The following is a 26,139-nucleotide window of genomic DNA, read 5'->3' on the forward strand; positions in this document are numbered from 1 at the left end:
AATTGAATTAAAATAAATGAGATGCAAATAAATTCCAGGCTTTCTCCCTCATTTTCAAATTACATTTTCAGTCCACTCAACCTGTTATAATCTCATAGTGATTTTCATTTAAGAGAGCTAAATGGATATGTGATTATTGTTACAGGAACTAACACCAGACAATTAAATGTTGAGGTGTTGATAGATAAAGCTGTGTTTCGATTTGCATAAACATGATGCCAGCAAATCTAACCCTGGCAGAAATTCAGTTATAAGACTTGCGTGCCTAACTCCTGCTAATTACCACGAGTACCATTATTACGACTTTTAATATTCGGAGTTGCGATTATGGCCATTTTATTTGAGGGCTGCATTTATCTTTATTTCAAAAACTCAGTCAAAGTGCATCACTGACTTATCAGAGAAAAGGCATGATTACTACTCCTAATCAACTTCTACGGTAGAGTGTATCAAAAATCAATTATACAGCCCCGAAATCCAGTCATTAAGGATTTAGTTACTAATCTCATTTCATTTTTGTCTTTAGGAAGATACCGCAGCTACAGATACCAGCAGAGGAAGAAAAACATGGGCACCTGCTGATAACCTAATGTGGAGAATTAAACTCCAACTAAACAAAGGTAGAATCTTAACATGGAGTGGCCTGGGTCTGCAGGGAGTCACCTGGGCTGGCTGGATTTCAAACCAATAACACTGTAGAAGTTATGACCCAGGTTTTTTTGTGGGTGAGCCTTCTGAGCTCAGGAATTCCAAAGCATTTGTTAAACCCTGCCGTATTGCATTGTTTACCATCTTCCTGGTGAGTATCTCAGTCTACAATGATTTCTTATCTGTTAGTTGGCTTACTATCTGCTGCCTAACCTGCTTGCTGTAAGAGGGCAGGGATCTTGTGCGGTGTAGCTCCGGTGTGTACCACAGTGCCTGGCTCCTTGTTAGGTGTTCAATAAATATGTGCTGAATTTGACAAAGACTGAGACCCCAAAGATGTTCCCAGTGAGCATGAAGGTAAGAACCTGTCCCTCTTCATGCCACGTAAGTGACCAGAGCAGGACCCAGGCTATCTGGATGACTGTTGATGGAATCCGGAGTTGTGAAGCCTACTGGCTAAGAATCCTAGCATGTGAGACAGAAAGAGAGAACTGGGGCTGAGTCCTGGCCTTGGCATTTTCAAGCCATCGTACCCTCGAATTGATTACTTAGCTTCCCAGAGCCCATGTTTTCTCATCTGAAAAATGGAAATAACACCTACCCCCACTGGAAAGTAAGATAATGTAAGCAAAGCATTTAATGTTGTGTTTGCATCATTAAAGTCCTCCATGAATGTTATATATTGGTTTTAAAAGCTGTAACTTGTTGTGAGTTACCTAGTCTGCGGAAGCTAGAGTCGGTTAAAACTTCTTGCTGCAGCTTGCTTGTTACTTTCTCTTAGGAAGCCTTCCCTGATTCCTGCAGGGTGGATGAGAGCTCCTCCTCTGTGATCCCACCAAGCCCTGGATGCTCCTCCAGCTTCTCGCTCAACCCATTGGATTATCCTGAGTTCATCTGTTCTACCAGACTGTCAACTCCTTGAGCCTAGAGAGTGTGTTATAAAACTTATTTAGCAAAGCACACAGTAGGGCATAGGCACCAGCTCATTTGTTAAGTTGGCCAAACAGTGAAAGTTGACAGAGAAAATGGTAAGTGTGAAAGACACCAAAAGGAATCTCTACTTTCAGCTGAAGGTAAATCCCCACCTTTTCCATCCTAGAAAATGCAGAACATTTTCCCTGAGACCCGAGTGCCTGAGGGATGTGACTCACGTGTCTCTTCCAGGGAAGAAAGGAGCCATGGAGGCTTGGGAGAGGGCCTCAGCTCCTGAGGAAAGGGGGTGTACCCTGCCACTTTGTGGGGATGAGTTGGGTGGGATGACTTACCCGGAGCTTCCTGCCAAAGATGGTGACTTTGCCTTTAATCTGTTCCTTTCTTAGGCGCCACTCAATGGAGTTGAGGCCATTCTCCATGGGCAGGGAGATATTGCAGCGCCCGATGGTGGGGGTGATGGTGCCTGCGAGCACGTGGGGCTCGCTGTGGAAGCTCACGCCCATCCCATTGGCGTACATCACCCGCAGGGTCCCGTTGTTGCAGAGCTGGTAGCTGTTCCGCACTTGATCTGGAGAAATGGAAGTGGGGGCAGGGAGAGGGAAATAAATTATCCATGCTGCTAGTCATGAGAGAACAGAACCCCTATTTTTGTAGGTTTCCATGGTATTTTGCAGCTGTCAGTCGAAGGCTGCCTGCAATTAGCACACGTGCAATGTTAAGGTGAGTAGCAGAGATGCTACTGATCCGTGGAAAGAAAAACATTATTAACATGTGGCATTCTGGAAATAATTATGCTGTGATATTTTTCTTCTACTCACCGAAGACTATTAATAGTGCATTTAAAGACGTATCATGCCTACACAATTTGTGTCAATCAAATCCCTGATCTTTAACATATATATTTTAGCTGAAATGGAAAAAAATAAATGAAAACAGACTTAAATTTATTTCCTTTCCCCTACTATCTAACCTGAGGCTGATGATTTACCATGGGTCAGATCCACTGCAAATCAAGTCTAGGATTCTTCAAGAAGCAGCAGCCTTTCTGCCCCTCATCTCTTTGCTGCTGACTCTACCATGATGCCACCTCCACGCCAGACAAATCTGAGGAGCCTCAAATAGCAAGAGAGAGACTGAGCCAGTGGGTGCTGATAATGTGTGTTTATCTGCCCAAATGGAATCTACACTCGTCCATCAGACTTCTGACCTTTTCTCTTATCGAAAAGTTCCAGGTAGGAAATGTGAGTCTGAGACTCTTCTTATGGATAAGTTACTTCCTGATTATTTGGGCAGAGGAGTCCAGCTGGGCTGGCCTCCGAGATGCTAACTTTTGGGGGTGGCAAGCAAGTGGGGACCTGTCACTCCTGCGACTGCAGCCATCATGCAGAAAGACAAAAATCTACATCATTAATCATCTGGCAGAATAGAAATAGAGTCATGGATACGGGCTCTGTCATGGGATAATCCAGAAGTGTCACCATTTATCTGCCGTGAGGACACTTTTATCTTCTGACAATGGGCTAGCCCACCGACAGTCTATCTTAATTAAAAGAAAAATTAATCTGCACAATTCCTTTCCTTGCCAGCCCCCGTGCTTATCCTGGAGTGTGCATCATGTTGAACAGCAAGAGTAACTACGAGCTGGTCAGAGGCCTTTACGGTCTGAGCAAGAGACTGCTAAAGGGCTCTGTGACTTGAGGAGAACAGGCTCATCACACAAATGTTTGGTAGAGAGAATGAGACTAAAACCACCTTTGAGGAGGTAGCTGTGTTTGTTGGGTGAGTAGGGAGTGCTGGTGACAGACAAGTGGGAATGGAAAGGGACATTTTCAGGTAAATATGTAGATATTCCCAAATATCCCAAACTAAAATATTAGGTTGGTATTATAGATGACATTCTCCTGCATCTGATTAAGTCCTTTTCTATAAGGTGGATGTCTTATAGAGTTAGTTTGCTTTGGGCTAAAACTGCAAGCTGAGGGGTGCTAGGAGGTCCTCCCAGGCTTGGTAACTCAAACCTGCCTCTGGCTTTGGCTATGGCTGAGGGTGAGTGTGTGGGTAGGATGGTGATGAGTGAGGGACTTACCTTGTACCACTGTGTAGGAGGCCTCCACCGAAGACAGGTTGGTAATGACGGTGACGTCGTCATCACGGTTGGAGTTCTCAATGTCAATAGTGATGGACTTCTCCATTTCCCGGTGAAGGCTGGTCACCACCCCTGTGGGGCGTGTCACATTGGTGAGGCGGCCCTCGTGGTCATAGCTGGAGAAAAGAGACACTGATGAGAAGCAGTTCCTCAAAACTCAGAACCCTACAAGGGACAGACTCATGGGGCTAGAAAAGGGGAGAGGGGGACGGTGGGGTGGCCGGATGGCACAGCACACCCACCTGCCCTGGGAAATGGCGATGCTTTCTACCACCCACCCATTTACCTAACAACATCCTCAGTGAAAGCATTTCACCTCAGGCAAGGGGTGCCTAATTACGCTTTCCCAAGTTAGTGAGAACAGCTACTTGATGCTTTTTAATTTGGGCTCCACAAAGTAAAGGACTAACTAATGAACAAGAAAATCTGAATAGACCAATGAGGAGTAAGGAGACTGACTCATGAATCAAAACCCTCCCACCAAGCAGAAGTCCAGGATCACTCAGCCGGCTTCCTGGTGAGATCTACTGAATATGCAAAGAAGAATTCATACCAGTCCCTTTTCAAACTCTTTCAAAAAAATAAACAGGAGGGAACACTCCAAAGTCATTTTATAAGGCCAGCATTACCCTGATACCAAAGCCATATATGGACACTGCCAGAAAAGAAAATTAAAATTCAGTGTCTCTAAACATAAATGCAAGCATCCTCAACAAAATATTAGCAAACCAAATTCAACAGTACAGTAAGAGGGTCATACACCATGATCAAGTGGGAGTTATTCTAGGGAATGCAAAGATGGTTCACATCAGCAAATCATTTGATGTGAAATACCGTATTATCATCTCAATAGATGCAGAAAAACATTGACAAAATTTACAAGAAAACCCTCAATGAAGTGGATATAGAGGGAACATATCTCAACATGAAAAGCCCACAGCTAATATCAGACACAGTGGTAAAAAGCTGACCATTTTTACTCTAAGATCAGGAAGAAGACAAAGAATGCCACTTTATTCAACATAATATTGGAGGTCGTATTCAGAGCAAGTAGTCAAGGAAAAAAGGTATTATTTGTAAATAACATATTTTATCTATATCTATATATAAATATACAAAATATATAAAATCTATTGTGCTTCTATAAACTAATAACAGACTACCAGAAAGAAAATTTTAAACACCATTTGTAGTTATATCAAAGAAGAAAAAATACCTGGGAATACATTTAAGCAAGGAGGTAAAAAAACCTATACATTGAAAGTTATGACACTGATGTAAGAAATCAAAGAATACACAAATAAGTGAAAAGACAGCATATACTTATGGATTGGAATAATTAATATTGATAAATTATCCATGCTGTCCAAAGCAAGTTACTGTCTCAATGCAATCTCTATCAAAATTCTAACGGTATTCTTCATAGAAATAGAACAAATACCCTAAAATTTGTACAGAACCACGATCCCCAAATAGCCAAAGTAATCTTGAGAAATCACTAGGGAACTGCAAATCAAAACCCACACACACATGGTCAGTTTATGACAGAGGAGCTGAGAATATACAATGAGGGAAGAACAGTCTCTCCAATGCATGGTGTTGGGAAAGCTGGACAGTCACATGAGAAAGAATGAAACAGTCTTACACCACTCACGAAATGGACTCAAGTGGAATAAAAACCTGAATATAAGCTCTGAAACCACAAATTCTAGAAGTCAGTATAGGCGGTAAGCTCCATGACATTAGTGTTGTGTGGTTTTTTTTTTTTTTGCACTTGACACAAAAGCAAAGGTAATAAAAGCACAAACCAACAAGTGGGATTACTTCAAACTGAAGAGCTTTTGCACAGCAAAGCAAACCATCCACAAAATAAGGCAGTGTACTGAGTGAGAATATTTGCAAGTCTGACAAGAGAAAATATCCAAATATATAAAGAATTTATACAACTCAATAGCTCAAAACATGAACGATTTGACTAAACAATGAGAGGACACACAGATGGCCATCAGGTACATGAAAAGATGCTCAGCATCGTTAATCATTAGGGAATTGCAAATCAAAACCGTACTGAAATCTTACCTCACAATAGTTAGAATGGCTGTTACATAAAAACAAAACAAACCATGTTGGTGGTGATCTGGAGGAAAGGGAAACTCCTACACGTTTGTTGAGAATGTAAATTGGTGCAATCACTATAGAACACAGTTTGGGGATTTTTCACAGAAGTAGAATTACCATGTGATCCAACATTTCCACTTCTGGGTGGAATCGGGGGGAAACAAACATGCTAATTTGAAAATATTTATTCACTCACATAGTCACTGCAGCATTATTTACAACAGTCAAGATATGGATTAAGGGGCCCATCACCAAGATGAATCAATAAAAAAAGCTATGGTATAAACAGAATATTATTCAGCCATAAAAAGAATGAAACCATGCCGTTTGTGATGACACGCGTCAACTTTGAGGGCACGATGCTAAGTGAAATGAGTAAGACAGAGAGACAAATACCCTGTGATCTCAGCTATACGTAGGTCTCAAAAACAAAACCCCAGAAAAAACCAAGTCTATAGACACAGAGAACTGATTGGTGGTCGCTAGAAGTGAGGGGTAGGTGAAGGGGGTCAAAAGGTGCATAATCTCCATCTGCCAAGGGAACAGAAATAAACAATAAACAAATGGGGCCTAATCACACTCACTAGTTTTTGCACAGCAAAGGGAACCATAAACAAAACCATGACCTGCAGACTGGGAGAGAGATTTGCAAACAATGTGACCAACAAGGGCTTAATTACCAAAATATACAAACAGCTCACACAACTCGGTAACAAAAAAGCAAACAACTCAATCACAAAAATGGGCAGAAGACCTAAACAGACATCTCTTCAAAGAAGACACACAGATGGCCAAGAGGCGCATAAACAGATGCTCAACATCGCTGATTACTAGCGACATACAAATCAAAAACTGCAACGGCAGTTTGGGTCAGAAGAGCTACCATCAAAAAGTCAACAAATAACAAACACTGGGGAGGATGCAGAGGAAAGGGAACGCTCCTGCGCTGTTGGGGGAATATAAATTGGTGAGGCCACTATGGAAAACAGTATGGAAGTTCCTCAAAAAACTAAAAGTTGCCATGTGATCCAGCAATCCCACTCCTGGGGACATACCCGGACAACACTATACATGCACCCCAGTGTTCACAGCAGCACTGTTTACCACAACCAAGACACAGAAACAACCTAAACATCCATCAGCAGAGGAACAATAAAATGTGGCATACATATACAACGGAATACTACTCAGCCAGGAAAAGAATGAACTAATGCCATCTGCAGCAATATCAGCTGACCTAGAGATTATCATACTAAGCCAGAGAGAGAGAAATACCATACAGTATCACTCATATGTGAAATCCAAAATGTGACATAAATGGACTTATCCATGAAACAGAACCAGACTTACAGACATAAGAGAATACACTTGTGGTTCCCAACAGAAAGGTGGGTCTGGGGAGGGATGGATTGGGAGTTTGGGAGTAGCACATGCAAACTGTTATGGATAAATTACAAGGTCCTATTGTATAGCACAGGGAACTATATTCAGTATCCTATAATAAAGCATAATGGAAAATAATATGAAAAAGAATTAACTGAATCACTTTGCTATACAGCAGAAATTAATGAACCATTGTAAACCAACTATGTGTGCGTGCATGCTAAGGCGCTTCAGTCGTGTCTGACTCTGTGACCCCATGGACAGCAGCCCATCAGGCTCCTCTGTCCACAGGATTCTCTAGGCAAGAGTACTGGAGTGGGTTGCCATATCCTTCTCCAGTAAATCAACTATACTTCAATAAAATAAACTTATAAAAGGTACAGATTTTCAGTTATAAAATAAGTCATGGGGATGTAATATATAGCATGGTAACTGTAATTAATAATACTGTATTACATATTTGAAAGTTGCTATTGCTAAGACAGTAGAACCTGAAAGTTCTCATCATAAGAGTTTTTTGTAACTATATGGTGACATATGTTAATTAAACATATTGTGGTCATTTCACAACATACAGAATCATTATGTTGTATCCCTGGAACTAATATAATGTTACACATTAATTTTACCTCAATAAATAAGAAAATAAAAAACAATTCTAAGTATTTTGATGTGGGGTGCTTAGTGGAGAACTCAGTGTTCCAACTCTTGCTGTCAAGTAGGGACAATGTAAGCAGTGTATTCCTCGAGCCCCAGGCAATGATTTAATTCCAATCCACTATATTACCTGGACACCTACAGTGTGTAGATTGCTGTGCTTTGCTGTGAGAGAAATAGTAGGAACCGGAGCTTCTACTTTCGGGAAACAGAGAATTAAGGCTGAGACCAGAATCTCAGTGACCAGCAGGAGAAAAGCAGGTTTTCTTTAACTTTCAAAGAAGATTCAGCTTTTGATCTGCAGTAAATGTCTAAGATTCAGGTCTCTCTGCAAAGAAGCCTGGAGACACTGGCAAAGAGCTGTGAGTTCCAGTAATGGGACCTCATGGCCACCCAGTGGAACCAGCTCTGCCTTCCTTGTCTCAGGTGGGGCTGGAGGCTGCATTTGACTTCTTCATTCAGCACCTACTCATTGAGTTCCTCGTAGGTGCCAGGCACTGTTCAAGGATCCAGGGACCCATCTAGGAACAAAATGGATGAAAATCCTTGCCCTCGTGATGTGTGTGCAAACTAGATGGGGAGGGTCAAAATAAAGCTCCCAATACAGAGTATGTCATATGGTGACAAGCGGTAGGGATTAAAGTAAAGGAGGAGAGAGAGCGCATGTGTAGAGGTGGTTGTCCTTTTCGGTAGCCCTGTGCCTTTCAGAGATAACAGACCGCTCGCGCCCATTCAGAGAACTTAGCAGACACAACAGCAGTCCAGAGGCATTCCCATCTTGGCTTCATCCCTGCCCAGCTCTCCATGGGGCACTTCCCAACACAAAGGGGAGCGGGGAGAATGGTAACCCCTTAAAGGGACCCACTCCAGGCTCCTTGAGCGGCAATGCTGGCTGATTCTAGAAAATAACTCTTCAACCGTGCTCCCTGGAATCTAACTTCCCTCCCTCCCTCAGATCTGATATTCAGTCCTTCCTCTGTTGCTTTGCTGGGAGGAGTTGATCAGGACTGGAATAGCCCTTTATATTACTTTATTTTAGTTTATATTTAGTAATGCTAAAAGTATTTTAAATACTATATTAAAATACTAAAGTATTTAGTACTTTATATATAAATGTATTTTATATACTATATAAATATATTTTATTAAAATTTTAATAAATACTTTATATATAGGCTAAGTTGCTTCAGTCATGGCTGACTTTTTGTGACCCCATGGACTGCAGCCCACTGGAGTGGGTTGCCGTTTCCTCCTCCAGGGGATCTTCCTGACCCAGGGATCAAACCTGTGTCTCTTACAACTCTTGCATTGGCAGGCGCGTTCTTTACCGCTAGCACCACCTGGGAAGCCTATATATTTTGCTTTGTATTAGTTTCTCCCTTCTGGAGGGCCTGTCCTCTGGGCCCCAGGTTTGGTAAGGCAGGCTCTGCCCTGGCAGGAGAGAGAGTGGCAGGAGTACAGGGGGTGAGGAGAGAGCAGGATGAATTCAAAGTGGAGTAGTGGTCCAGTGGCTAAGACTCCATGCTTCCAATCCAAGCGGCTAGGATTAGACCCCCAGTCAAGAAACTAGATTCCCATGTGCCGCAACTAAGAGATCCTGAGTGCTACAGCTGAGACCCAGAGAGGCCAAATAAATCAATGTTTTCTAAAAGTTTTCAAAGTGGAGTATTATGTAAAGATCAGATGGGAAAACTACATGCTTTAATTCTGCCTCTCTAAACTGAATCCAGGTGTCTGTGGGGTTTTGTTTGTGACTTTGTTGACTCCTTTCTCTAAAATTTTCACTAAGGTGACAGTCTCAACAGGAAGTCGAATTTGTGTCTGATTATTAAACAACCAATTTGCTGACCATGTGTGAAAAAAAAAAATACCACAAAACAGAAGCTATCATCTTTTTTAGGAGGCTAAGAAAACCATATGCATTGAACTCCTACAATGGAGAATGTATGATCTTTTACCAACTTTATGGAAGAAAAGCAAGTCTTCACATCAAGAGAGAAAAAAAATTCTCTCTTCGGTGTAACTTCTGAACAATCATGAGGGGGAAAAAAAAACCATGACCATGTTTTCATTTAGTTCGGCGCCCCTTCTGGAGACTACTCTTCTACTTACGAGTTCCTGTCTCAGGATGCACCTCAGCCTGAACTCTGTCACTCCAGCTTCTTACACCTGGCCCACTTCAGACTGGCCTCCTGAGAGTGACACCAATTCTCTCTGAAATGTGTTGAGTCTTCAGGTTCAAGTGAGAAGAGAAGTTGAGAATCTAGGAGGCGTTTGGGTTACAGCGCAGCTTTAGCTTAACCTGGTGTGAGAGCCAAAGATGACACTCAGATGGCACCTTCAGGGACAGAGTCACCTGGTAAAGTGATCCAGTTCCAGTGCCCTGAAGAGTGCCAGGCTGCTTCAGAAGTCTGAGAAAGACAGCTTTACCCAAAGGAAGGCGGCAATGCAGCCTATTTCCAGCAGATGGCAGAAGCTTCCTTTACATTCTCTCAAAGCCTTTGGAATGCAAACAGGAAGTGAACATGCCTGAATTTAAGACTGATCATCAACGAAGTCTTCTGTTCTCTCTCCTGTCCTTCTTTCCTTCCGTGACAACACCTGGCCAACCTACTAAATTCTCAGCTAGCAGCGTCACATAGACAGAAAGCAACGACTCCAAGTTACATAGTAATTAACCAGATCCTTCACCATCAAGGACAGCCAGATCCCTACCAAAGCCATCCCTGTCTCAGCCAGCCAAGGAGCAACCTCAGCAATCATGCCTTAGCAACCTCCTCCCACCGGCATCCCACTGGTTAATCCCTGCAGCAGCAGGCAGGTGACCAAGAACTGCCTGCAGGCGTGAGGGAAAACAGCTTTTTGGTAAAACAAACAGCAGGACTATCAAGTATGAGATAATTGTTAGGGGAAATATGACCAGCTCTCACATCTTTTAATATACCTAGCACTTTATCTGTATTGATCTGCTTCTGCTAAAGAGGAAATTCAGAGTTTATCTACCTGTCTGTGCAATCAAGTGTGTTGCTGGACCTATCGGCAAATTACAGGAGTCCCACCAGGACCTTGCCTTTTAGTTTCTAATTTCCGCACCCATGGCAAACATGAATAATCAGCAGAGTTAATCAACACTTGATCTCTCAGGCGCTGTGCATGTCCAATATCCTGAAACTGGAACGGCAAGCAGACAACAGGAATTCCCGACTCTTGTAGGGAGGATGTTCGCTATCAGACACCCAATAATGCAAATCATTTACGAGTCAGGGAGAAGGGACAGGACTATCCTGAGGCATTAAAGTCAGGAAGACAACATGACTAAATGATTCTAAAAGCCACACCAACAGCTGATCCTGATGCCAGCGAGGGTAGTAGGGTAAGTGCTCTGAGGAACGACTTTAAAAATCGACTTACTCATAGAAAGTTGTCCATCCTGTTTCATCACTCTTGGTGGCTAGGAGGCCCGTGTTCCCATCATAGGTCATGAGGCCAAGCTCCAAGTTCTGTGTGGACACGACTTTGAGCCCTCCGTTGGTGCCCACTGTGAGGGTGATGATCTGGTTGTCGGGCATGAGCAGATGGCGGGGTGTGCCACTGCTGTCCCGACGGATCTTCAGGGAATTTCCGTTGTTGTCAATCAGCTCAGTGACATCGTTGTCAGCACTGTACGTGAAGTTGTACAAGTACTCCCCCGTCACTAGGCTCACGGTGTACTGGTGGATACCCTCGGCGTTGAAGACGTACAACTCCTGCTCCCCAGGGGAGGCAGCCTCATACTGGTTAAAAGCATTCAGAACGGGCTTGTTCTTGCTGACCGCCCTGATCCGAATATTCCCAAGGTCCGCGATGTAGATGGTACCGTCAGGAGCTACAGCTAAGGATGATGGGGAATTCAAGATGGCATCAGTGGCGTAGGCATCGTCTCCTGAGTAGCAGTTGCAATTGACATCATTTTTGCAGTCACAGTCAGAGGCTGCGCCTGCTAACAGGCATATCTCCCCATTGGTTGTTACCTGGCGTAGTCGGTTAATCTTCTTCTCATCCGTCTCGGTGATGTAGAGGACCCCAGTGTGAGAGATGGCAATGGCGCTGGCTGACTCCAGGGCAGAGTGAATGGCTAGTTTGCTAAGCGAGTAGTCAATGCCAGGAACCTGGCAGTGCATGGGGCGTCCCGCGATGATGCTGACTTGATGGTTCTCGGTGATGCGAAGGATGACGTTGTTCTCCAGAACATACAGGGAGTTGTCCATGGGGTTGACAGCAAGGTCTGTTGGCCACTCCAGGCGAACCTATGGACGATACAGCACCAAATTCAAGGACAGCCTCTAGCATGCTCAATGTTTACCTGAGCAGAGCACTTCTATTGATTTTACGCAACTGGGGGAAAAATACTCTTTTTTCCTAACACAGTGTAGAAGTGCCCATCGTGGAACCACTCGCTCACTGTCCATGCTGGGCATGATGGAGAGCAAGAGACTGTGGAACAGATATCTTCTGTGGCATCACCTGCTGGGGCTGGAGTAGGTCACCAGTTCTACCCACAATGCTCTTTGCAGCCCCAGATGATTGGGCCAGGGTTGGATTCACCACACATAGTTGGACAGGTAGTTCATAGCTCAAGGGCTAGTGTAATGTAGTCCATGCTCTGCTCACCAAGCCATGGGCCTGAGGAGGCTGTGTTCACTCAGAGGAGGCACCTTGATCTAATTCACAGCAAGGAACCATGCAGTTTAGAAGAGGTCCCTGCCCCAAGGGCAGCCAATGCACAGGCTGGCCAGTGAACTACAACCTGAGTTTGCTTGAAAAAGTAAACTGGATAAAACACTTCCCTTCTCTGCAGAATCTGAAATGAAAACCTCAGGAATCAGTTGTCAGTTAGTTGAGGAATTTGCACTGAAAGTAATGAGGTTAACTGAGGGTGGAAAAGACCCTTTTGGAAGACTAAGTACAGACTCAGGTTGAGGACCCTTATATTCAAGTCCCATTTCTGTAAATCAACTATACTTCAATAAAAATTTTTTAAAGTATACAGTCCTTTTCCCCCTGTTGTACATTTGAGTGAGCCTCTGTTCTCTGCTAATGTAAGAGCCCAGACTAAAAGACTATCACTTGGGGGAATATCACAGAGGGATCTGCTCAGTTACAACTTTACAAAGTAAAGGTTTATATAGTGAGGATGCAATTGCTTCAGATTAACAGGGAAGTTCTGATTGACATGTAGTACTGTATGGTATGTTCTCAAACCCACGATAATGATGGAGAAGAGAGGTAATTACACAGTAACGCCTACCCTATAATCTGCCACGGCTGGAGCATGTCACCAGCTCCACGCTTCTGAGCGGAATTCCCCTCTCCCTTTCTCCTATTTCTCTCTCATGCCTGTCTCACATGTCCCATTCCATCCTGCTGTCCAGTTCATTTCAAACCTACTGCAGACAAACCTGGGATCTGTATCTCCTCCTCCCACTCCACTTCCAACACAAAGAGAACCCAGGTGAGACGTTCAGGCTCAGAATCAGGGGTGGCACAGTGGTGAGAAATGAGAGGACAGAGAGAGAGTCCCACCTGGGCCACGTCCATGCTGGAGTCACAGCTCAGGGGCCGGACGGCGGTGAGGTCGTTGGAGCCCAGCAAGGTGGAGATGATTCCATTCTGGTCGACCTTGCGGATCATGGTGGCGTCGACAAAGTACATGAGCCCATTCTTGTCAACTGCAATACCTGAGTGGGGCAAACAGCAGGAGTGTGTCTCTTGGCAAGGGACAGGGCTGCTGGGGTGGTGGTGGTAGTGGGGATGCCCTACTAGGCATCATCTTCTTGGATGAGGAACCTGACTGGATAGCACACTCAAGAGTCATTTAAGGTGACACCCTTTCTCACGGGGACTGTGCTGAGATCTGGCTTATTCCTGGGGTATTGGCTACTTCACCATGCAAGTGAAGAAAGAACCTTGGGCTGCAAATGAACCAAGGCTGCGAATGAATGAATGGGGAGGTCATTTTGCATCTGCTCCTTTTTAGAAAAGAGCTTTTCCCAAGTTCACTGCTTGAAAAATTATTGGTAGTAAATTACTGGAATACCCTTCACAACTGATTGCCACACTAAGGCTGAAAAACAGTGACTCTTGCAGTCACAGACTCCTAATTCAAAATATATCCTCCAGGAAGTATTCCCAGTTAAGCCGTGACTCCACTCAGCACATTGCTATTCTGGGGGAATGCTGGTTCTAGCACTCCCTTGGTAAGAGGCAGACAGCAGCTTTATTTCTTCTGCATTTTCACCCCAGTGCCCAAGCCCAAGGCTCCCCATCCTTAATCTACACTGCTGTGTGCTCTCAGCTTAGCTAAAAATGCTAACAAGGATCGGACCTTCCAGTGACAGTCCTTAACCTTCAGCATCTTTAGTCCTTTTCAAATAGAGATCCCTCAGAGCCAAGAACCCCTCCTTGCCAATCCCAGTCCCTTGGACATTATACCGATTCTTAATTGCTACCATTATGGGGCATTTGCAAAATGTCAGGTGCTGTTTGGACTTTATATACACTGTTATCTAACAGGAACAGCTGAGAGTGGTTGGAGGCTCCCCCCACTGGGCTCTGTTCTGTCTCCAGCCCACACAGCTGGCCTTCGGGCTCCCACTGCGAACATTTCCTTCTGACTCTCTGTGACTGGCAGCAGTCAGCAATCTCTAGGGGCAAGCGACCCCACTTCCCACTTGCAGCCTATGTGGGAGATGACGTTTACTTCAGATAAAGAAATACTTTTTTTCTTTCTTTCTTCAGATATTTCTTTAAGAAATAAAACAATACTCACCCACCCACCAAAGCCATCTATCAGAGTTACATTATTCTAGGACAAGCTGGCTTTGGGACTGCCTGGGCTGAGTTCACTTCCAGCCTGAAGGGAGCCAAGTGTGTGGTGAGCTCTCTCTGGGGTGGGGCTTAGTTGCTGGGCAGCCTTTACCTCGAGGGCTCATCAGGGTGGCATCCACAGCCTTGCCTCCGTCCCCGCAGCGGGCTTCGTCAAAGGGCAAGCACTGCTCGCCTGTCCCCGCCACGACTTCTGAGTTCCCAGCCAGGTCTTTGGCTCCACTCAGAGACTTGACTTGGTAGATGCGCCGACTGTTGGTGTCAGACACGTAGAGAGAGCCAGACACGGGATCCACTGCCAGGTAGTACTTGTGAGCCGGGTTGTTGCTTCAGGAGAAGAAGCACAAAGAGGAGTGAGATGGCACCATGCAGCTGGCCTCCTGGGTCAAAGAGATGACAAACATCCCAGCGAGACTCTCACCACCTCCGGTGTCTATTGAGTTGGCCAAAAAGGTCGCTGGGTTTTTCCATAAGATGATATGGAAACACCTGAACCAACTTCTTGGCCCAACCCAATACTTTAGTGAACTGGAAAGAATCTACTCTAGTAAGTTAGTGTTCTAACATATCATGGCTCTGAGCTATTTCTGCTTGGGCTTAAGCTCTTGACGCTATCAGAGAATTCGTCACTTCCCATCATGCTAAAATACCACTGCTTCACTTGGCTAGTGTGAAAAATCCCACTCTGATCCTGCTTTTGTGTTTGTGTTTTGTGGGCACTGGTCTTCTTTACTTCCCCTGGGGGTTTACTCTGTTCTCAAGTGGGATTGAGGAGCACTTCCACAAGACAATGTCCTCTTTCTAATCTATGCTCCCTTGGTGACTCCAAGGTACTAGATCACGAAGACTGGGGTAACCTTGAGTCTTTCTGACTTGGTGATGGGCAGCTCCCTGCAGCCACCTCAAGTCCTCAACCTCAGACCTTCTCTACTGTTCCTCAGTGTGGATACGAACAAAGTTGGTATTTTGTGTGACAACCTGTGATATCTTGCTGATATCATGTTCAGAATCTAAATTATAAAGGAAGGTGATGTAGTTTTCAAATATTGGATAACAGTGAGATCTGGGGGTTTCCCTGGTAGCTCAGTGGTAAAGAATCCGCCTGCAATGCAGGAGATGTGGGTTCGATCCCTGGGCAGGGAAGATGCCCTGGAAAAGGGAATGGCAACCCAGTCCAATATTCTTGCCTGGGAAATCCCACGGTCAGAGGAGTTGGTGGGCTACAGTCCACAGAGTTACAAGAGCTGGAAGCGACTAAGCAACTAAACTACCACCAAGCAATAGTGAGGTCACAGGTGTGCCCCAGAAGCTGCCAAGATCCTAAGATCCTGGAAGAGAAGTATCTCAGTGTGGAGGTGATGTATCAGGAGAGCACGAAGCCTCAGAGACCTGGATCTCCTTCTCTGCTGTGTGTCCAGCTCTCCCATGGGTAAGATCTGTAAACCTGGCTCAGAACTAAGACTAAGGAAACTCTAAACTCAATTAGAACTCAGCCGGGGACCTTAAGGAAGACTTTCGGCCACAGTGGGTCCTAGACTCCTTATCGGGGGTAATGAAGAAGTTGAATCAGGATATCACGCATGTCCCTTTTGGCTCAAGCCCTACATTTCTGTCCCTCTCTAGTGTGTGTCACTGGTTGGAGGTTGCAACAGAATGGATCCCCATGCTATTCCCACACTGGTTATTAGCATCACTGTCCCTGGGAGACAAGTGGCAGATGTCTCTCTGTCTTAGGCTTTGGTGCCACAGGTCTAAATGAGCACAGGTCATTTCTTCCCCAGTCATTCTGCATCTGTAGTTTGGAATTACGGGGAGAGAGGAGCTGGAAAAGGTGAGGCGAAGATGAGGGTGATGAAGGTGTTGGGTGCATCTGTCCTGCAGATGTTAGCTGGTAAATTACTAATTAAAACACCACCACTTGGGTTCTTTGCTGAATTAAGTAAGAAAAGAACTAGAAAGCCATTTTTAGGAACAGTTTATGCATCGATACCATCTTAATTCCAGCTTCTCCTCAGGTGGCTGTTAAGACCCATAACTGAACCAGAAGTCAAGGGCTTTCTAAAATTCCAGCCTAGATGCTGAGTCTGGGAGAGTAGGCTACCTGGATTCTTGCCTTCCTTCATTGTTCCTTTTATTTATTATTTATTTTTGGCTATTAAGTCTTAAGAGACTATCTGTACAGGCAAAACAAATAAGAGCAGAAAGGGAAAAATTCATGCCGGTTTCTAATGAGATGCTGTACTTTGTTACTGGCCTTGGAGGAGCTGGTGCCATCCTCAGAAGAAGGGGGCATTGCACGTTCGTGCCTATCTTATGAACAGGATAATTAATTCTGGACTTTCTAGGGAGCCCGATTTAAGGAGGCTTCAAAATTTCTGGCAGAAGAGCAGCCAGTTGAGGGTATAGGGTCAATTCCTACTGGGAGCCCATTCTTCCCCACGGTCTCACACTCATTCCAATCGAGATGCTTACAGAGGAGCTCAGGTAGATGGGCAGCCATGCTTTCACACTGGGGCTATGGTGAAGGTCAAATGGAGTATGGAAATTTGAGGGGGTGTCCTTCCACAGTGTTGCTGCTTTTTAAAAGATTTGGATCAATTGGGGTGCCTATAACTAGCCAATTTTGGCAGAGCCTGAGATGGAGGAGGCAGGGGACTCCTACACATGGCTCTTACACTGATTTGATGATCTTATACAACTTTACTCTTTGCCTGTGTGTGTGCTCAGCCACTCAGTCGTGTCCGACTCTTTGCAACCCTATGGACTGCAGCCTGCCAGGCTCCTCTGTCCATGGGATTTCCCAGGCAAGAATACTGGACTGGGTTGCCATTTCCTCTTCTAGGGGATCTTCCCAACCCAGGGATTGAACCTGCATCTTCTGCATCTCCTGAATTGGCAGAAGGATTCTTTACCACTGAGCCACCTGGGAAGTCCCACTCTTTACTTGATTTTGACCTAACATGATGCAGAAGCTTCTGCCAACATTTCATTTCAAGGAGTAAGGAGAAGAATTCCCTCGAGTATTAAAATGCACTTTTTCTTCTCCTCTTCCAAGTGAAAATAAGGTCACTTTTCTAATGTTTTAGTGCAACCCGAAGTTTTCCTAACTTTGTAACACGAAGCTCCTCAGAGCACTATGCATGTAGATATGAACTTCAATCTGGTAACTTCAGATTTAAGTATAACCTCAGAGCAGCTGAATGACAAAGGGTATTTAGACAGAAAGTACTTGGTCCACACCCTTCATACGACTTAAAAGTGCCTGAATTTTATGAAAATTCCCAGTGCATCTGACTGTTGGATTCATTTTGACCAGCAGATTGGCAATTAACTTGTTTTTTTTTTTTAAGTGACCATACATTCAGGGGAAAAAAATCATTAATGAGTTGAAAATGAGTTTTTGACCCGTTTCCAGTTCATTAAAGCTTTTGTGAACCCAGTCCAGCATTTACAAAAGCCAGAAGTTTGCCTCAACTGTTTAGCCCAATTATGGACAGCAACGAGCAGTCAGGGTAAAAGTTCGCTGAGGGTTCATTATCTCACACTTGCATCTTCCGGAAATTCTAATTACTGTCAGCTTACTTGGTTCTTTTTTGACTGCATTTCATAATTGCTAAAGCTTATCATATCCACAACACACAATTAGCACATAAAAAAGTTACTATATTTGGCACATAAAAATATACAACATTACACAAGAAAGCACAAAAACAAAACGCAAACACAAGGAAGCAAACGAACCATATCAAATTATATGGGAAAGAGTTCTTCATCTTACCTATGTTTAAACTCTTTATTTCTTTATAGAAAGAAAACAGAAGGAAAAAGAACAAACAGTTAGCAGAAGAATTGATGATAAAGCAAACATAACATTTTCATTTCTTGTATAAAGGGCCCCCCCAAAGGCAGTCTTTTCCTTTTTTTTTCCCTTCTAGCTGACAGCTCCTAGTACAATTACAGAAATGAGTCCTCTACATACAAATAAGTTCCATTCCAAAAGTTCGTTTGTAAGTCCGATTTGTTAGTAAAGTCCAACAAAGTTAGTCTCGGTACCCAACTAACACAATCGGCTAGATAGCACTGTACTGTAATAGGTTTCTAATACTGTTCGCACAATGAACATAACAAACACACACAAAAAATGAAGAAACCATTTTTAATGTTACAGTACAGTACCCTGAAAAGTTCAACAGCTGGTCTACAGGGCCTCGCATTAAGTGAACAGGGAAGAAGAGTGTGGAAGAAGGGCGAAGGGAGAAGAGGTGGGAGGCAGTAGAGCTGAAGGGTCATTAGCAGTAGGAGATGGAGGGCAAGCTGCAATTTCACTTATTCCTTAGGTGACTGGACCGGGGTACAGTCTGCATCTTTGAAAGTTTGCAACTTGAAGGTTCATATGTAGGAGACTTACTGTATTTGGGAAGCTCTAGTTTTAGATTCTTCCCAGCCACTGGAAAATCTAGACAAGAATGCTTAAATTCTCTGACCAGCAGTGTGGCTTTACGTGACCCAGGTGAAACAGCCTAATGCAGGGATGGCACACACACAGGCGACCTCTTGGGTGCCAACACCTATCCACTGGTACTGGCTGCTGGGAGGTGGGGGGGTAGATTCTGAAGCCACATTCAAGCTCATCTACAGCACAGAGTGCTGTAGTCATTTGGGACATCTGCCTTGGGTGTGGGAGGGAGCCTGGTGACACCTGTGTCACCTACTTGGCATTGGTGCATCACAGAATCAGGGAGAGAGGGACTCTGCCCCCAGGAGAGAGCCCCTGCCCCAGACAACTGCATCTGCAAACACTGTTGAGACCCTGAGAGTCTCAACTATTTCCTCACCCTGCTCCAAGTCCCCTCCCCAACTGACACACACACCGCCTAACATGCACTCTTCCTGACAGGTAACACTCATCACTGAAACTCACCGGTGATGCTAGCCTCTTGTAATCGGAGCCAAAGACTCCAGGGAACATTCTTTTTCAGAAAGCTAGTGAAAGTTTTACTTCTTTTTTCTTTCAAAAGTGAAAATACAGGGACTTTCCAGTGGCTAAGACTCCGAGCTCCTAATGCCGAGGGCTCGAGTTCCATCCCTGGTCAGGGAACTAGATCCCACATGCCTCAACTAAAGATACCACATGCCACCATGAAGATAGAAGCTCCCACCTGCCATAATCAAGACCTGGTACAGCCAAGTTAAAAAAAAAAATCTTAAAAAAAAAAAGAATGAAAATACATGTCAGGTTCAACAGAAAAGCAGCTGAATCTTAACAGCGTTAAGGAGAAGAGGAGAGAGACTAGGGCCTCAAATAGAGAAGTACTCCCCATTTCTGAGGTTTCCTGGCCACTATGGAAGGAACCCCTGACCTCTCTTTCCCTTCCAGCTAAGGGAGGAGGCTTCAGGGAAGGAACGAAGAAGCTTGAATACCCTGATTCCTGTCTGGGTACAGCTCAGGCCTTTGCCAGGGGCCATCATTAGTGGTGGGTTTACACAGGGATTACATTTTTATATTTTATTCCAACATGTTAGTTTTTGCAAAAAAAAAAAAAAGTTAATTAAATGATGCTGATAACTCTTGAGCTCTGACTGACATAGTGCAATTTAAGATTCATTCTGCAAAGCCTGGTGTGTCAGGGTGGCAGCCGGGAATTCTCGCATCTATTTTATATTGCTTAATGAAAGTGAAATGTTATCTGCCACCAGTGGTAGTCATATTTGGCTCTTAATTATTACAATATCAATTCCACTTTTTTAAAGTTAAGATTTTGTGAAAAGACTGGTTGGGATTTGGGTCTGTAGACCTGACCTACTTCTTTGCTAAGAACATCTGCTTTAAGTTGATTAATATAATATCTATGTTGGGGGAAGGAGAAGGTAGTGGGGGCTCAGTCATTGAGAGTGCAGAGTCTGAAAGATCGTATGGATCTGAGTTTTGGACAAAGGCTGAGGTCACGGCTCTTCCAGTCCAGGGCCATTAGCAAAGTGGGTGTTTAGGAGCAACAAACCCAAATAATAGCACCATTGAGTCAATCTCTGTACATGTGCGTAGGTGCCCTACTTACAAGGGACAGGCCTAGTCTTTGGGTCCATGGCCTCAGGACACCAACCCTTTGAGGAAAGGGTTGTCTCCGATTCAAGAATTGAGATGGATTAGTTCTCCACACTGTCGAGTTTCAATGACTCCCCTGCAAAGTCTTCAGGGTCTCTCCAAGCCTTCTCCGCTTATCTCAGGGATCTCTCTGTAGGCTGTCTTGTGATTTATGTGTGTGTGCTTATCTTTCTTGATGCATCAGCAACAGAAGTGAGTAAGTAAATCTGTACATGACTGACTTATCTCTGTGTGGCTGATTCTTAGTAGAGAGCCTTGGAGAGAGGCAGGGCTGGAAAAACGGGTTCTTGAGGAGAGGAAGGAAGCAATGGGCTGCTTCCCTTCATGCTGGAAGACCTGCCTTGGATGAGGTTCAGTCCCTCACGTTCTGCTGAGAATCACAAAGCTGCCATCAGTGGAGAATGTAGTCTCTTTCTATTCCAATACTTTCACTCTGTGGCATAGAACAGGATGGATGTGGGGTGGTCAGAGTTTTTGTTTACATGTATTACTTCTTAAAAAAAGTGAGTTGGGATACATTTAGTTTAATTTAGGGGGATGTGCTTCTGTGGCTCATACATAGTCCTTCACTATCTTTTAGATGACAGTGGTATTCACGGCTTTAAGGAATGCTCCTGCCCTGTTATACCAACTAACCTAACATCGTTACAGGAACTAGAATGTCCAGTGGAGAAGTCATGTATCATGGAAGTGCAATGGTTACTTAACAACAAACTTTAGGGTATTTGTCTGGATTTTGTTATGTCTGCACTGATTGCCAGCTTTTCTAAATCTGTCAGTTGTTTTGGGTTCTTTACTTATTTTAAATGGTAGACAGTTTCATTCTAAAATTGCATTAAGTTTCAGACCCCATGAAACCTGGATCTGTCCTTGGTAAAAAGAGCTTTGGAAACAGTGCCAAGAACTGTCTAAAATTTTGTGGGAATATTGTTGTCATTGTTACTCTGGGTAGGTGCTGTGTTATATTTTGTTTTCTGATCTCCATGTTTATACGCTGTCTACACAGAGAAAGCATTTCCCCCCTGGCTACAATCTCATTCTGCTCCCTAACTTTCTATGTTGGCATTAAGCAGGGTCTGTTGGAGGTGAACTCTCAGGCAAAGCTGGCCTTTGGTGAAGCCTCGTTTCAATTTCTGCTGTCCTTACCCACTCTCCTAGGTTTCTACATTCTGGCATCTCTTCCCTCTCCAGCACTCACACACCTGGGCAGGACAATCCCCTCCCCTAAACATCTTCCCTAGTGCAGTGGTGCTGCTGACCCGCCCCACCAGTATCATCAGAATCTCAGCATGGGCAAGTGTTTTAGTTGGAAAAAAGCATAGCTCATACCACAATATAATCTAATAATGGGAAAAAGAAAAAAAGCTTAGAATTGCAAACATGAAGGCAAGTGTGAGATTCTTATGTTTATGGAAAGAGGCCAAGTCAAGAAAAGGCAGAGAGGCACTGTCCCATCCGTTATCGTTTCCTGCCTCATACTGGGGTTCAGGTCCAGAGATATTCTCAAACGGGGAAGACAGGAAAGCTTGTTTGTTGATAGAACTTCACCCCAAGATGTAAGTGACTGACAGATATACTCTCCTCCACAGGGCTTGGGTTTTCTAAGAACCACTTGAAGAGGATAATTGTTGTAAGAAGGGAAATGGGCTCCCAGAGGCAGGTTATCAGGCTTTTTGGGGATGTGGGTATTGAAAATGTCTTGAATGCTGGTGGAATTAGAGCAGGCAGGTGATAGCTGGTTTACATAAGAAGAAGGCTTCTTCCCCAGCATCAGTTTTTCAAGTGTGTAGAACTCGGCCCCTACACATTTGGGATAGGCAAAGGAAGAGGTGAGGGAGAAGGAGTGAGCACTGAAATAAAATTCGGGCTTGGAGGATCAGCTCTGGGACCAGCACCAACTCCCAAAATTGGATAATTCGGCTGCCAACTCACAATGGAGAAAAGACAGAAGCGCGACAGGTCTCTCCCCTTCCCCCCTCCCTTTGCTGGTTGCTGTTTGGAAGAGAGGGGATTGACAGCCCTTTGTTTTCAGGTATGTGGTGGGAAGCAAAGAAGAATCAAACCAGCGTTCTTGTTAAAGCTTAACTTCTAATCGTCTGGATACCTGGCTGATGAAATAAGAGCAAGTCTAAAGGTGGTTACAAAGGGAAAAAAAAAAAATCACACAGCTGTCAAGGGAGACTGACAGTTACACCCCCTCCAGCTGTCTTCAATGCTACCACGTGGGCTCTCAACTTGCACCATTGATGCTGTGGCCCCTGCAACTTGAGAGATGTGGAATCAGGGACAAACTCCAACCAAAGAGAGGATGCTGGGCTTTATCCACTTTAACTCAAGGAGCACATCTCGAGTCCCTCCTGTGGGCCAGGCACCTCTCTGGGCATCAAGGGGCAAAGATGTCAAAGGTGCTGGCTCTATAGACATTCACACCCTGGGGCCCTACAGACTTGCAGAAATAGCTGAAAAACATGACAGTCCCATGGTGTCACCTTTGTGGAAAATGAGAGTTAAATGGCTCAGGGGAGGGAGAGAATTTTTTCTGCTGGCGAGACCAGGCTTCACAGAAGAGGAGGCCTTCAAACTCCATCTCTAAAGGGGGACCTGATGCGGGAGATGAGGCGGAGAAGGTATTTTAAGTGGACCAAGCAGCAAGAGTCAAGGCGTGGAGGCGGGGAAGTGGCAGGCAGGTGCTGACGGGGCTCTGAGCAGGAAAAGCAGTGACCAAGGAGCAGGAGCCAGATGCAGAGGGTGACAAAGGCTAGATGCGGACATGGAGCCCCTCAGAACAGGCCCAGCGCTCGCTCCACTGCCTCCCTGCCTCCTTTCCTGGCTCTCCACTGCCCACAGGATGCCTATGAAGACGATGTTCTACCAGAATAACAAAGGAAATAAACAACTTGGGAAAGGGACCCGGTTGGGGAGTGCTGAGCAAGTGGCATGTCTCACTGTCAGTGTGACCTTCTGAAGATCATCCAGCCTCTTCCACTTTGCCTTCCCCTTCCTCTCACTAATTATCTTTTGGTCATTACACCCTCTACCCCGTGTCCCCCGCCCACCCTACTGTGTTTCTGTGATGGTTGGTTGTTGGCTCTTCTAGAACACTCAGCTTGAATTGCTTTTCCTCTCTGGGGTGCCCATATCTCGTCCTTGAACGGGTGCTCTTTAAGCCTGGGTTTCATCCCCTTTGGGACCCAGCTCAGGGTCTGGCTCACCCTTATGCTCAGTAAACGCCTCCAGGATCCCCGCTCATTGTATCACTGAGACCGTCACCTTCTTGGGGTGGAGCTGGGTTGTATTCTCTTCTTCTTCCCACTTCCCACAAGTGCCTGGCACAGTCTCAGCCCCCCCAGTACACCATCAACGCTTGCTGTGGTCAGAGCACTGACCTCCCTCTCAGAAGGATCTCAGAGACACAAAATGCAGGGGCAGCCTGTGGCTTCTTCCAAGTCCTTCACTTGGCAGCTGAGGCTGCCTCAGAAAATACCACCGCCCACTTGGCTGCTCAGATCAAAATCTTAGCATGACCTTTGTTTCTTTTCTCTCTCTCTGGTTCTCCCCACCCCAATTTCTGAAAATAGTCTATCGACATTTCCTGTGAGATTTACCCCTGAAAATGTATCTCTATTGGGAGCTCCCCATCCCCCTGGCTATCCATGTTACCATCACTGAAATCCTGGACAATGGCTACAGTCTCCCTATTGTCTCAAACTCCTACAGTCCCTTCCTCCCTGATAGCCAGAGTCATCTGTAAAAAAATGCAAATCAGATCATATCAGCCTCACCCCTCTTCCTACTTCAACCTCCCATGGCTGTGCATTGCATACTGAAAAAGAATATGAAAAAGCATCTATATGTATGTATAACTGAATCACACCTTTATACAGCAGAAATGAATACAACATGGTACATCACCTATCTTCAATAAAATAAATTAAAAAGAATCTGATCCACACGTGTAGACACGGTCATTCCCATCTTGAGGCACTGGTCCCCTACCTACCTCTCTGCTCTCCTCTGAGACACGCTCCCCTCAGCTCCCCACCCTCCTGGATTTCTATCAATCCCATAAGTAAGCAGGTTATTTGCTGATACTGGGGCTTTGGCACAACGTTTCTCTGCCTGGGATACTCTTCCCTAGTACTCCACGTGGCTGCCCTCATCATTCGTGTCCCGCCTCACGAGTCACCTAACACAGGGGGTTTCTCTGAACACTTTATCTTACGTAGCTTTCTTCTTCCTCCTCCCCATCACCACGGTCCCTATTTCTCACCGTGTTAGAGTTTCCTGAGAGCATTGAAGGCTACTCGAAAGAATTTTTTAAATTTGTCCACATGATTCAGTTTGAAGTTCCCTATCTGACCACCACCTTTGGCCGCCTGATGTGAAGAGCTGACACACTGGAAAAGACCCTGATGCTGGGAAAGACTGAAGGCAGGAGAAGCGGGTGACAGAGGATGAGATGGTTGGATGGCGTCATTGACTCAGTGGACATGACTTTGAGCAAACTCTGGGAGGTGGTGAAGGACAGGAAGGCCTGGCGTGCTGCAGTCCATGGGGTCGCAAAGAGTTGGACACAACTTAGTGACTAAACAACAACAACAGATCACCAACGTGACAGCGAGGGCTTCGCTTTTTCCATGTTTTTTTTTCCCCCGCTTCACCAGACTGTCCTGCACATGGTATACATTCACCAGTATTTGTTGAATGAATTTTCTCCCTTGTTTATAAACTACATTTCTCCCCCTACTTATAGATGGATTCCTCTCTAGGTTTGAGGACCTGGAATCAACTTTCCCTAAAAGAGAGTTTCAAAGAGCTTTTGTCCAGACAGAGACCTGGACTTTAGACTCAGGAGGAATCCCCTGGGGTGGCTGGAGTTTACCTAGCAAGGCGTATGCAATAATTCTAAGTCAGATCCTAATAAATGTGCAAAGATCTAGAAAATTCACAGAGAGCTAGCACACAGAAGTGCTCAATAGAAATGTTTGAATTAATGAATGAACGTTAGTGATTCTCAAACTTCGATGCATATCAGAATTTTCTACAGAGCCTGTCAAAGAGAGAGACACCTTGACACTGCTCTAGACTTACTGAACCAATTCTCTGGGGGTAGGCTCTGGAAATCTGTATTTTTAAGACGTGCCACTTTAGAAACCAGGGAAATGGACTATCAACTTAGAGTAGTGGTTCTTTCACTGTTGGGTATGTATCAGTTTCTCTCGTGGAGGTTTTATAAAATATAGCTACCCAGGTCCCACCCCCAGAACAGTGTCTGAAGGCTTTCGCC

General features: G+C 44.8%; 1 protein-coding gene across 1 annotated transcript in view; it reads right to left on the reverse strand.

The window, feature by feature from the left end:
• The window catches only part of TENM2 (teneurin transmembrane protein 2), a 497,500-nt gene that overhangs the window by 60,005 nt on the left and 411,356 nt on the right, over positions 1-26,139 (reverse strand). Inside the window, exons 20-24 of the mRNA XM_088838514.1 lie at positions 14,844-15,076; positions 13,448-13,602; positions 11,297-12,171; positions 3,668-3,843; positions 1,914-2,149 (exon numbers count right to left, since the gene is read on the reverse strand). Coding sequence (XP_088694640.1) covers positions 1,914-2,149; positions 3,668-3,843; positions 11,297-12,171; positions 13,448-13,602; positions 14,844-15,076 — 1,675 coding nt within the window. The remainder of the gene's footprint in view (positions 1-1,913; positions 2,150-3,667; positions 3,844-11,296; positions 12,172-13,447; positions 13,603-14,843; positions 15,077-26,139) is intronic.

This window comes from Moschus berezovskii, chromosome 8, assembly GCF_049115385.1.
Source record: "Moschus berezovskii isolate FMDL1 chromosome 8, NW_MosBer_1.0, whole genome shotgun sequence".
Taxonomy (NCBI): domain Eukaryota; kingdom Metazoa; phylum Chordata; class Mammalia; order Artiodactyla; family Moschidae; genus Moschus; species Moschus berezovskii.